The following is a 13,535-nucleotide window of genomic DNA, read 5'->3' on the forward strand; positions in this document are numbered from 1 at the left end:
CTAAACTTCAACCAAGAAGAGAGGATCATTTTCAAGTACTAGAGTGGATCAAGGACAATGCATACAAGCTAGATCTCAGAGGTAAGTACAATGTAAGTTCTACTTTTTCGCTGATTTGACTTCATTTGATGTAGGGAATGAAGACTTTGATTTGAGAATAAGTCATTTTAAAGAAGACGGGATAATATGAATCCAACTACTGATCTTTTGCATGTACTCGAAGGACCGATTACAAGGAATAGGATAAGGAAGATTCAAGAGACATTTGAGCCCAAAAATATTTGTAATATTAGTATATCAAATCAAGAAAAGAATGGAGTGACAATGAGTACCATTTGACATTGGAAGGAGATTTGAATACTTTTTGTAGTTGACATTTAAGACTATTTATGTCATGTTCTTATTTTATTCCGTTTTCATTTAATAGCTGGGTAGTTGGGGAGTTAAACTACAATTATAGTTGGATTATCTTTTTGGCCTATTTGAAGACATATAATTTTAAGTTTGAAAATCATTATTGAATACAAAAACCTTGTGTTTTCTTAAAACGGTGTTATTTTTTTTCAAACCTTGCTTTAGGTTTGATGTTAAACCGATTCATTTGATTAGTCTTGATCAAACTAATTTTGGAGTGAATCGTCTTAATATTTGAGAGTAACCATTATAGATTCCGAATTCGATCGAAGTGTTATTGATCTTTCTAACTAGCTCTTGGTTGGAATAATTCTTTAGGTTTGCTTTACTTGTGAAACTTTACAAGGATCCTAACAAGATTTCTAATTTTTGCAAATCCAACATTTTTGAATACATCTGCAACCTACTTCCCTTCCATTGAAGTTTTCAATAACGAAAGTAAATATTTTGTCTTGAAATAAAGCAAATATATAAATGACACTAGAATATTTTAACTAATGGGGAAATTGTAACAGAACAGAATTGTAGAATGAGAATCAAACAAATTGGATTGAATAGAAAACAAAAAATGGACAACTCTCCTTCATTACGACTGCAATTATATTGTCCTCATAGCTTCTCGAGTGAATTATGCTAGCACTTTCGAGGAGTGATCACGTCTATTCACCGTTATATTTGTCCAAAATGGGGACAAATGCATGTACTACTTACTACTTTCATGATGTTTCTTATTATATTTTGTAGGAGTACGACGTTCCGACAAAATTATGTTTATGCTTGGTAAACTTGAAATGACTCAGAATGTACTATAAGAGGATGTGACTAGTCATCAATTCTTCCTGATCAGAGTTATATGCTATCTAAGCCATTATGTTGCCTTGTTTGCTAGCTTATAACATTGCTTTCAACTTTACTTTCAAACTCTCTTTCTAAAATCTCTCTGCCCGATTTTCTAAAACTTTCTCAGGAGTCAAAAGCTTAAGTATACATTGTCCGATCGAAAGAGACACAAATTTGAGTTGGCTAACTCACTCAACAGTGAGAGTGAGTACCGCACAATCGCTTACAAGCATCTCGAAAAAACATTATTATGACACTTGGTAGAACAAGATATTTTTAAGATCATGGCTTGGATTTCTTGGCTTCTCTGAGTAAAGTTGTGGCATTCACAATCTAAAAAGATTGAAATAGTGACTCGAAAGCTTCTTCTGCCTTGACATATGGCATCCAACTCAATCTAGTTAGGTGTATCCAATATATACTCATAAATTTTATAAATTTCTAAATAAATGAAGATTCACTTCTACCTCAAGCTCCTTTACATTTCTTACCCAAAATCAATTTTAACCCATACCCAAATCGAATGAGTTCAGCTTTTAATCATCTCTGAACTAAATGCACATTTGAAATCTATTTAGTTCTACTTCACAACAATAAAGTGCAAATTTTAACTGAAATTCCATAGAACTAATCCATCCAAGCCTGATGTTTATGGGAAGAAGTTGAACAAACTACTAAGAAATGCTCGAGAGATTAAGTCTTGCTTAGAAGTTAGACATCAAGCCTTGTGAAAGAGGTCATTGCAACGTAACACTTGTGAACACCACACACTAATGTACGATCGTATAAATGCAAGTGTGTAGCGGTACATTTTAACATATACCCTGTTTTCAATAGAATGAAGAAAACAGACAGACAGCACAACAAACATTCACTCGCAACACTTCTCAGCTAAATGAATCTGCAAATTTTATCAGAAAATGGCTGAACCTTCTTTTACCACTGGGAGGAACATACGAGTTTGCGAGACATATGAAAGCGTCTACTCAAGAACAGATCTAGAGAGAGAGACAAAATCACTCACATCTAAACTGACCCATGAGTAACATGCGTAGAACACAAAGATTCACAAAATGGTTATTAGCTCTCTGAAAATGTGGAATACGTCATTATGAAAGCGTTCGCCTGTTGAAGGACTCCACAGTTAAGTTTGCAGTAAAAGCTGGTATTGAATTCATCTTCCGGATGAATATCTCAACCTGCAAAAGTTAATTATCTAACAGTCACTGCTTGTACTATCTGTAAATACAAATCTTCCGGAAAAGCAATCACACCAGAAATAAATACCAAGATTACATGGATACTTTATAAAATGATAGTTAGCGGAGCCTGTCCATCTTAACATGTAACGAGATGCAAATGAAACATTCCGAAGAAAATCCAAAAAGTAAGCGGTTTTGGCTATCTTGGATTACATTGTGTCAGTTATTTTATTTCCTTTTTTAATTAAATAGGAAGTTCATTGTATTAACTGTATCATATTAGTAGTAATTTGTGATTACTTGTAAGGGTATTTCCTCAACTGCAATAGGTGTTTTTTCTACTTAGAAACCTTTTTTTCTCATATGAGTAAGACAAAGTTATATTTCTCTTGATATTTTAGACGGTGTTAGAGTCAAAATAAACCCTAAACCTAGTCGCCACTGCTGTTTGATTGCAACTGGTCTCCGCTATTTGTGACTCTGGTTACAACATTCCTTCAACTGTTCAATACATGTCCCTATTCGATTTGCCCAACGCCGAAGTTCACAGCCTTGGTTTGCCACCAGATCATTTGAACACACAAGGCACGTAACCACTTTTTTTTTGGGGGCTGGTTTTACATCTATTCGCTGTTTGTAACTTGGGTTGCATTTGCCCATTTGGGTATACCATTTAACAGGTTCTTTGCTCACTAGTTCAGCCTGCCCTTAATTTTCAGGTTAGTAACCAACATAGTTATTCTTGACTTGTTAAGCAATAATGTCAGAAAATAAATCAACTTTTGGATAATCATATCCATCCCGATAGCCCGAGTGTCCAAACTATTACATGCTAAATCACCAATCAACTAAAAAACTTAAGTTGATGGATTAGGATAAATTTAATTATATCAATACTTCAAAACTTCCTTCCACTTAGGGGTTTGAAAATTTGAATTTGAAGAAGACCCAGCAAGTGGAAATCAACATTAATTGGAAGGAAACATTCTAGGAGTTCGAACATAGAACTACTTTCTCTAATACCACTTGTTAGGGACAAGTGAACTACTCATGTCTCTGCAATAATATGATAATAATATGATATTGTCCACCTTGGACAATAAGTTTTCATGATCTTATTTTTAGAATCAAGTTTTCATGATCTTATTTTTAGAATCACCCAAAAAGGCACAAACCAATGGAGATGGTTGTTCTCACTTATATACCCATCATCTTCCTCTTTCTTATAGCCAAATGTGGGACTTTGGTCACCCTCATAACAATTTTCCTCGGACTATATAGCCCTCCTCAAATAGTAATTTATCCGTTCACTTCTCTAGCTTCAATGGAGCCTGGTCTAATCCAAGCTTGCTCTTCTTTTTTGGGATTACTTCAAATTGGAAACTAAGTCTAAATTCCAAGGATCAAAAATATATTTTACCCTTCTAATCTTAATTTGAGTAGTGCTATATACTAATTCAGAGTCAGCTAATCGTGTTTTCCATAACCTCTCAAATCAATAGATGATAATAGAACCTTCAATCATGTGAGGAAGGAATTAATTAATGCAATTCATGAACCAACCGTTTGATTCAGAAAAAAATTCTACATGGCCCCAGCCAGTGTCAGGCATAAGAAAAGAAAATAAACAAGGTAAAACTAATTTGCATACCTGACGAGATAACTCAGGTTGAGAGGTATAATTATTTGCCTGTTACAAGAATAAGAATAAATGCTTAGACGTCTTTAGAAATATTTTCTTAAACTACAATCTTGAGTGAAAACTTTACTTAAAAAAAAAAAAAAAAAAAAGAGTATATATATATATATATATCTATATATCCATATAGATATAAATATAAATATATTTGTTCAATTAAAATTAATTAAGTAATTATTAATTAAATAAAATTTATTCATGCACAAACAGAGACTAAAAAATAAAGTGAACATTGTAACTTCTTTTGTTAAAAATTAACTTGGGATAATTCCAGGAAAAATCTATCATAAAAAATACACACTCCACAATCTTATGGCCTCTTCGATTCATTGCACAGAACAATGCAATTTAAAAAAGGAATGGATTTGCATAGATACGATGGAAGAAAATTTGTTGCAAGTTTAAATTATCTTACTATTCTAATTTCAGAGAGGTGCATGCCTTTTTTAGAACACAAAAGGTTAAATAAATCCCTAGATGGCTAGAAATTACACAAATATTCCTTAAATCAATGTCATTCCTTGAAAACTCCCACTCAAATGGTGGGGGAATAGATATCATCCATTTCCAGCTTAGATACTAACTCATGAAACATTGAGCTGTGAAGGCACATAACTAATGCATACTATTCCCTTCTCTAGTTTTTCGATAAAAATAAGGAGCATTAATATTAATTAGGGCAAATGTTTCCAAATGTTTCCCGATAATCTATTAGGGCAAATGTTTCCCGATAATTTATACTGTAAGTTTGAGTTTATCCCTTAACTACTAATCTTGTCTTATATCTTTCAAATGTCTCATAAGCCTTATACTTTACTGTAAAATGTCACCTACACCCAACTATATTTTTTTCCTTTTTACTTATCCACGACTTCCCAAACTAACTCACAATAAAACTTTTGTGTGAAGGGGATAGTCCTTCAAGAGAGATATAGTTTGATATAGGGTATAACAGTCGTTTTGTATGTTCTTTAGTGGGTTTTCAAAGAGTTATGGGTCTATCATCTATTAGTACCTGTGTTGCATCTTCATTTGCAGTGGAGTCATATGTTTGAACTTGTATTGATTCTGAACTGACCTTTCTTCTAGCATATACTTGAGATAACAACGGATCTAATAGTGGAGGTGGTATGTATGGTTTAGTTGGTATCTCTATGGTAGTATGAGTGGGCTCATAAGTAAAATCGGTAGCAGGTATGACCTCAATAGCTGGTTCTGTGGGCTGGTCATTTAGTGTATTTAAGGGACCAATATTAAGGACTCTCTTCAATTTATATGTTCTCCCCCTAAAGAGAGGTTTTGGAGAATAACGGTTTAGGCTTGGTGAATGTCACATCAATTGAAGTATAAGATTTCCTAGTTGTAGGGTTGTGGTATCCTTGACTACTGGTATTGCTCTCGGATCAAGTATAAGATCAACGTGACATTGACTACTTGACTACTGGTATCAAGGGTTTGAAAATTTGCTGGGAGGTGGCTTCTGATTTGCGACAAGGATGCAACAGAGGAATTGTGGGCTTACTGGATTCTTCTTTTGATTTGAGCGGCAGTGGCAAACTTCCTTCTTTTTTTTTTATTTATTTACTTCTTGCTATGTGGAACTCCAAATAAGTAGACCGAGTGAAACTTGGTTAGGGTGATGACAACTATAGAGGCTCCAAATGAAACTTGATCACAATGGATGATTGATAGCTCCGAAGGCTTCACTGTTTGGGTTAGTGTTTGGTTTTAATCAGACTTTCAGAATAGAAAAAAAAGCTCTGATACTATGTTGCAAATCTAAATTATCTTGCTACACTTATTATAATTTCAAGGAGGTACATGCCCCTTTTATAATACAAGAAGCTAACTAAATCCCTAGATACTAGATACACTAAATCTAAATAAATCCTTAGATACTAAGTACAATAAATCTAAATAAATCCCTAGATACTACTTCTCTTATTTAATAAGATTACACAAATATATCTCAATTTAAGGCTAAAAATTTCACCAATATTCTTTAAATCAAGGTTATTCATTCAACGATTATCATACCAAAATGTTTGTATTCCCAGATTCATACTCAAATTGCAGTTTCTCATCGTCACTTTGTGCATATATTGATTGGAGGGTAAACCGTGTAACTGGAATGCCATCGGTTCGCTGGTGTTCATCCATCACAATCTGAAAAAATTACGAACAATTTGAGTAGAAGATGACAGTAAGGTACAAACACATTATAGTCAAACATCAATTGTACACACACTAGGTACCTCAGTTGTACAAGTCCTAATAAACTTATTTGAAGATTGTCCATTGCAATTATCTTTTCATTTCAACATGAGGTGGGACCTTTTAGTCAAAAGTATACACTTTATGCTAGTGGGGCTATAGTCACTTCGGAGATTGTTCATTACGATTTGAACTTATATAGAAGCAATCAAGCATGAAGATGAAAATAGTTTTTTAGAGCAAATACCTTGTAGCCAAAAAGTTCGCAGCAAGCCCTTCTGAACACTGAAATTCTATCCGCAAAAACAGTCTTATACCTGTATAGTAGTAGTATCAGATAATGCTCCATTAATTGAAGAAATAAGAAAACGTATCAGACAATGCTCCATTAATGGAAGAAATAAGAAAACAATTCACCAAACCCTGCAACTACTGGATGTTGCATCCATCAAGCACTGACCTCTCTTCACGCTTTTCAAGTGTTGCAATCTGTTCCTTCAGCTGCATTATTTTTCCTGATATGTACGAATCCACGAGCTTCCCGGCATCACCTGAATGGTTAACATGCGTTTAATATCAATCATTAAGAAAATATTTTTTCCATACTTTGAAAGGATGGAACAAGGCTAGTTAAACAATCACAAATGTATTTTTGTTGGATACCCATCTACTCAAAAGGGGGATTATAAATGCCATCACCTATTATAGTATAGGTGTGAATAAAGGAGCTTATTAGTTTTTTTTTTTTCTTTATTGTAATTTTACTATTCTTAGTTCATGGCTTCCATGTGTACCTATTGTTGGCCGCATATATGTTAATTAGCTGTAAAATCACTAATGATTTTATTTCTCTCTTGTTCTGATTCTTTTCTTCTATGTATCCAACTTTTCCCCTATATAACAAAGTTATGTATCTTACACTTGAATTAGTGAAATACAAAGTATTTTATTCCATTCAAAGTGGTATCAGAGCTAGGAAATAAGAACTCTAGTTTTTTCTTTCAACACCAAACCTAGCTACCTCACCTAGCAGCCGCAGACTGATACTGATTGGAACTCTAGCTATTGTCTTGTATAGCACACAATATCTCCAGCGTATTAGTTATTGAAGTCTCTATTCTTGTTCGTTAGTTGACTTAAACCTTCAGTCCATTTCATCTGTCAACTTTGCAATCTATGTTTGTTGACTTCGCTTGTGTTCCACTTTGTTCCCTACCGTCTCCGTCAGTCTCTATGACATTCAACTCTGGGTTGAAATAGATCGCACGCCCCTATCATTCAACATTGAGTGTTTATTCGAGCATGCCATTGATCGTCATCAGAACAACGCACCTACCTCTAATCATGGCATGTTTGTCACAGCTATGTCTGTTTGTAGCGCCTGTTTGTTGGCATTTGCTGCTTTTTTTTTTTTTTTTTTTTTTTTTTTTTTTTTTTTGATTTCAAGTTGTTCAAGGGTTTTCACTATAACCTAATATCAAGATCAGGTCCGGGTCCAATTTGGTTCTAGGTTAGGTCTAGTTGGGTTTGGTTTAGATTTGGTTCGATTCACATTCTGGTTTATCTAATTCTGTGTTTTGTAAGTTGGTTTGGTTTAATCTGATTTGTTATAAAATCTCATAGTTGACATGTATTTTATTATTTCCATTACTCGTTACTTGCTACCATTTCGAGCATATTCATCAAACTTAAAATTATTACCAGCCAATTTATCATTTAATAATTCTTGTGTTTCCTTGGCACAACCAAGTATTTATCCTCGCATCTTCTCTGGTCGCAAAACCATTATACTTAATTCCAGCTTGTTGATTGAGTTGTATAAATTTGAGGTTTCCTCACCCCTCGATGAATAAGAAAAACTTCTCTCCCATACATAACTTCTTCATGTTATCAAGGCCTTGAATTTCTTTAAGCCCTAGCTTCGTCGTCAGACTAACCTTCTTCCTAAGACAGTCACTGATCCAACAGACAAAGCCGAAACTCTCAGTCTCGGTCATCCCATTCACCATCGTTCATCTCAATCTCAAAACCCTCGTATGCCATTGTTGTCGCCTCACGGATCTGCCTTAGTGTCGTCATCACTCACCTTAAAATACTAGCCACCTTCACCACTACCTTCATTAGATGTTGTCGTTGTTGTTGTCATTGTTACAGTCACCACTTCTGCCGCCACTGCTAAGATTTTTTAGGAGATGAAAAATTCTGAAGAATCCCTTTTGAATGTTTAGCTTCTTCTTGTGGAAAAATATCACCAATAGAAGAGAGAGGATTAACCACATTAGGACGGACAACAGTAATCCGTCATGATCAATGAAATTTATTGGTTTTTAAGGCATCCTAATCTTTCAAATTAAGAAGTGGATCATGCACTAATGGTGCCTTAGAGCTAACAACTACTTCATTCAACTTATCTTCATACGACAAAATAAATTCTTCATCTTCCATTGCCTTTTTTATCCTCCTTAAATCCATTAAATTTGAAAAGTTTCTGAATGATAATTCACCATGAAGTCAATTACTCAGACTTGAAGGGTCAACCGAAGCTATATCACCAAATCGTAGATAGTATCTCATACCTGAAGGAGTCTTTAATTCTTCAACAGCTTGTAACTTCTCCTTCGTCTTCTGCAATTCAGATTTTAAGGCCTCTATAGTCTGTTTTGCCTCATTATCAACAGCGAGGGTATTCACCATTCGTAGAACCTTTGTATTTGTTGAGGAAAAATCACCATGTCCTAACTGGAAGAAGAAAGAACACATCAATTTCTAATCAGTTACTGGGTCAACAAGCTCCGTGCTATTCAATTAAGTTTGGCTCATGAGACGAGCACCATGAAACTGAAAAACATTTAGAAAATAGAAAAAACCACCCAACCTATATAAGTAGTTAAATCACACCTCAAACTGAAAGTTTAATCAATCAGGCCCCTAAACTTACCAAATAATTGTAATTAAATTTAATTACAAAATGCACAAACCACCATCCCTAAGCTATTATCCCTAATCCCTGAACTATTGTTCCAATCAAACCCTCAAGCTATAGATTTTTTACAATCAAACTCAAAATTCGCTACATCAATTTTTTGTTTTCTTAAATCAAGAAAGCAACTCCACATCAAATTGAAAGCCAAATTTTTAATGGTTAATACCATTGTTCTTAGACTTTATACCATTAAATCTACCATTCAACCTAATTAAGCTGATAGATTATGGTAAAGTTAATTATATCAATATTTTAACACTCCCCCTGCTTGAAAATTTGAAAAAGGTGCAATGACATAACAGGAGTTCGCACACAAGACCTCTTGTTTTAATACCTTGTTAAATCACGACTCAATTCAACAGCTTAAGCTGATAGGTTATAGTAAATTTAGTTATATCAATAGTTAAACATATAAAGTTATGAATGCAAGGTTGTTGTCAGTTTATATTGACCTCTCCAGCAACTTGATGTTAAGAATGCCAGGTTGAAGGTAGTGTTGAAAAATACAAAGTTAGTTGCTAGAGGTTTTACTCATATTCATGGGATTGATTATCAAGAAATGTTTTTGCTTACGGCTAAAATTAGCTCTATTAGAGTGCTTTTGTTTGTTGCAGCCAATTCAACAACTTAAGCTGATAGGTTATAGTAAATTTAGTTATATCAATAGTTCAACATATAAAGTTATGAATCCAAGGTTGTTGTCAATTTATATTGACCTCTCCACCAACTTGATGTTAAGAATGCAAGGTTGAAGGTAGTGTTGAAAACTACAAAGTTAGTTGCTAGAGGTTTTACTCATATTCATGGGATTGATCATCAAGAAATGTTTTTACTTACGGCTAAAATTAGCTCTATTAGAGTGCTTTAGTTTATTGCAGCCAATTTAGATTGGTCTTCCCACCAACTTGATGTTTTTTTTAACAAGAAACAACTTCTCATTTAAAATGGAAATGAAAAAAATGTTCAAGGGAAACAAACTCCTAAAGGAAGTGAAAAAGAAAGAAAAAACAACGATAGAAAATACCAAAAAAAAAAAAAAAAAAAAAAAGGCAATATAATATGATACTAACTCCTACAAATGCAATAGGGCAATCAAACTTTGTAGAACCGAAGGTAAAAGATTCATTCGTATTTGTATTTCTACCTATGGTCAGAGTCATCTGCAAACCGAAGGTAGTTTTAGAAAGGATAATGGTATTGAAGACAGTGGAGAGTCAAGAAAATTTATTAACAAATTAATTTTGAAACTTCAACTTATAGGAAGCATAAATAACAATATGTAAATAAACCTACAAACTAATACAACTAACAGAATGGAACGTGGTAATAAAACTACCTCAAATACATATGTTTTACTCAAATTATCTTCCATCACAAGAGTCACAACTTGAATACGTATGGAGTCTAGAACAGTTTTTAAATATTTAAGATATTATGATTTGCAATCCTTACAATAACTTTGTTACATACCTTCGACTCCAACAGAGAAATTTCAGAACGGAGCCGATCAGAATCCCTCTCCAACGACTTTATTCTTTTTGCTTCGTTATTTAATCTCTCATTCAACAACCTTAGCTCATCATGTTGACGGCCATTAACCTGTTTCTGCTCATGCAAGTTACTTTCTAATTCTTTAATATACCAATCTTTCTTTGCAAGGGCTGAGTCTAGTTCCTGTAAGATCGAACAGAACACAAACACAAAGACCTTCAGAAGACTAGCATGAAGTTAGCTTGTGAAACAATGATAATGTGGAAACCTGAGAAATAGTTTCACTTGTTGCCTTAGCGTCTGCATCACCATTTTTCAGACTCTTCAACTCATTTACCAGACTTTTCAATTTATCCCTTTCTTCAGTAGCCACGGAGAGCTGAAATAAAAAGAATATTTATTTTAAAAAATATAATCAATATTTGTTTCTTCCTATTTTAATATACTTATTGTTTTCTATCCACACACACACACAGCTTAACCTCTTAGGTGAACCAGAATCTTTGATATTAGTTATATGGTAAATACTACTGAAACTATATGCACATACTAACAGTAGGGTAACCATAAGTTCCCAAACGAAAGATACGTGGAAGGATTATAGTAGGCTAACAGTAAAAATCTAATCGTTTAAGAATAAAAATAAAAAAAATTAAAAAGAAAGAAAGAAAGAGGAACAGAGATTCTCAAAGAGGTCTGAATTTTCTGAGAAGGCAGATAGACATGATACAAGATAAAAGTGAAAAACCTTGATTAGGTCTTAATTAACACTGATATTCACATGCCGATAAAACATATACAAAACATAACGCGAATCTACACCAAGTATAAAGAAACCAAAAAAAAATTGGAATTTCATAGAAACATCAAACAGAATGGTGACTAATTCAAATGAGGTTTTATGTCATGCTACAACGTCTACTTTTTCATAAACGATAGTTTCTAATTACAAGTGAATTCTACTGAACTATACTTCCTACCAACTAAAATCAAAACAATTAATGGTGAATTCATCTAATCAAACATTGAAAACGTTAATGAAAAACAAAACACAATAGGAAAGAAATATATATATATATATATATATATATATATATATCAAGCATATAGAAAGAAATAGGTGCACCTGTTGAGACAAATAAAGTGATAATCAACATTCAGAATATAGTTAATTTTTACGCATCTTCATAGCCTTTAATAACAAAAGAGATGGCGACTGACTTTTCTTCTACTACAATTGTTAACAAGTGGGAGGCGTACTAGTAAACGTTGAAAAAAAAGATAAAGAAGACATAAGCACAAAAACTGTGATAGTAATATTTCAGGAGGTAACAGACTCTTGAAGAATTTAATTTAGTATCAAATTGGTATTCAGAAGCAAAAACCTACAGAAACACAATTTTATGATGGATTTTTTTTTTTTTTTTTTTTTTTTTTTTTTTTTTTTTGGTTATTTCTCATTTCACAAATGAAAACTAACAAGTTATCTTGAAAAAAAAGTGGACAAAATCTTACAAGCAATTCATTCTGCTGAGTTTCCAACTTTAATGCTTCAATCTTTTCCTTTGCAAGTGTAGCCTCACTTTCGGCCTTCTGTTTATCAGTTTGAGCAGCATCCAGTGCTACTTCCAATTGTTTCAAGCGAGCATTCACCTCACCCATCTTTATTGAGTTATCAATTACCTCCCTGGTTTAGATATTGGTACAAACGAAGCTATTAAAATTATTGAGAAAAGGAAAAGATTACAAAGGGAAAAAAAAAATAAAGAGAGCCCCCTTCTACTGAATTTACCGATCCATATTTACTCTCATAATAGCTATAGTAAGCAAGAGAGGTTTAATTTTGTTTTTTCTTCCCTTATTTGCGATTGGTCTTTCTTCGAAGACAATATATTATTTACAAAATAAAATATAGCTTCCTTTTCATCACAAATTAAGCAATACATTAAGCACAATTGGAACTGAGGGAAGCAATAGAAGATGGAGATGGTTGACAATAATTAAAAATAAACTCACTTACTTTTGGAGGGAAGAAATCTTATTTGGTATATCTTCATAAGTTGTAATGCCAGGGATGTCCTTAATTAACAATTCCCTGCGTGTCAATTCGTCCTCTAGATTCTTTACACTTAATTGAATGTCTTGCAATTTAGACAACTCTGATTCTGCTCTCTCCTTTCTGGCTTTTTCTTCTAATAGCTTCTCCTTCAATAATCCAATATCTCCGAGAGATGATTTCAACTTCCTAGCTTCTCTCACTTCAGATTCCTAGGAAGACATCCAAAAACAAAATATATATATATAATATATGTATTGTAGTTGAAAAGTAACATGGATATTGCATACATGTTTTTTTTTTAAAAAAAAAAAAACAAAACTAATGTAGATAGTCATTGAAGATAAACTCTTATGGTTAGTTATCATCTGTTGCATAATTTAGAAATTATCTATTCTAGTTATTTTACTTCATCAAATTACTTGATGTAGTATATCTCCAATTTAAACTAATATATAATGTTAAAATTAAAGACAACCTTCGGAGAATTTTCATTTAGCAAGAACTACTAGATCTAATTTGTTCAAAAAATTGTGGGAAAAAATATAGCTTTAACTGCAAAATCATTAGCATTAGCCATTCTAGAGCAAAAAGTTCAACTTTTATGTACATTTGCATGCAAATTAATTACAAGGA

The 13,535-nt window shown here is 33.2% G+C and overlaps 1 protein-coding gene across 1 annotated transcript in view; it reads right to left on the reverse strand.

The window, feature by feature from the left end:
* Positions 1-2,008: 2,008 nt before the first annotated feature.
* Positions 2,009-13,535, reverse strand: part of MAD1 (mitotic checkpoint family protein) — a 36,056-nt gene continuing 24,529 nt past the window's right edge. Inside the window, exons 7-16 of the mRNA XM_023674506.2 lie at positions 12,864-13,111; positions 12,359-12,530; positions 11,112-11,222; positions 10,823-11,026; positions 8,946-9,108; positions 6,830-6,920; positions 6,617-6,686; positions 6,193-6,321; positions 4,108-4,146; positions 2,009-2,453 (exon numbers count right to left, since the gene is read on the reverse strand). Coding sequence (XP_023530274.1) covers positions 2,364-2,453; positions 4,108-4,146; positions 6,193-6,321; positions 6,617-6,686; positions 6,830-6,920; positions 8,946-9,108; positions 10,823-11,026; positions 11,112-11,222; positions 12,359-12,530; positions 12,864-13,111 — 1,317 coding nt within the window. The 3' untranslated portion in view covers positions 2,009-2,363. The remainder of the gene's footprint in view (positions 2,454-4,107; positions 4,147-6,192; positions 6,322-6,616; positions 6,687-6,829; positions 6,921-8,945; positions 9,109-10,822; positions 11,027-11,111; positions 11,223-12,358; positions 12,531-12,863; positions 13,112-13,535) is intronic.

Source organism: Cucurbita pepo, chromosome 1 (assembly GCF_057944985.1).
Source record: "Cucurbita pepo subsp. pepo isolate OVF chromosome 1, ASM5794498v1, whole genome shotgun sequence".
Lineage (NCBI taxonomy): Eukaryota > Viridiplantae > Streptophyta > Magnoliopsida > Cucurbitales > Cucurbitaceae > Cucurbita > Cucurbita pepo.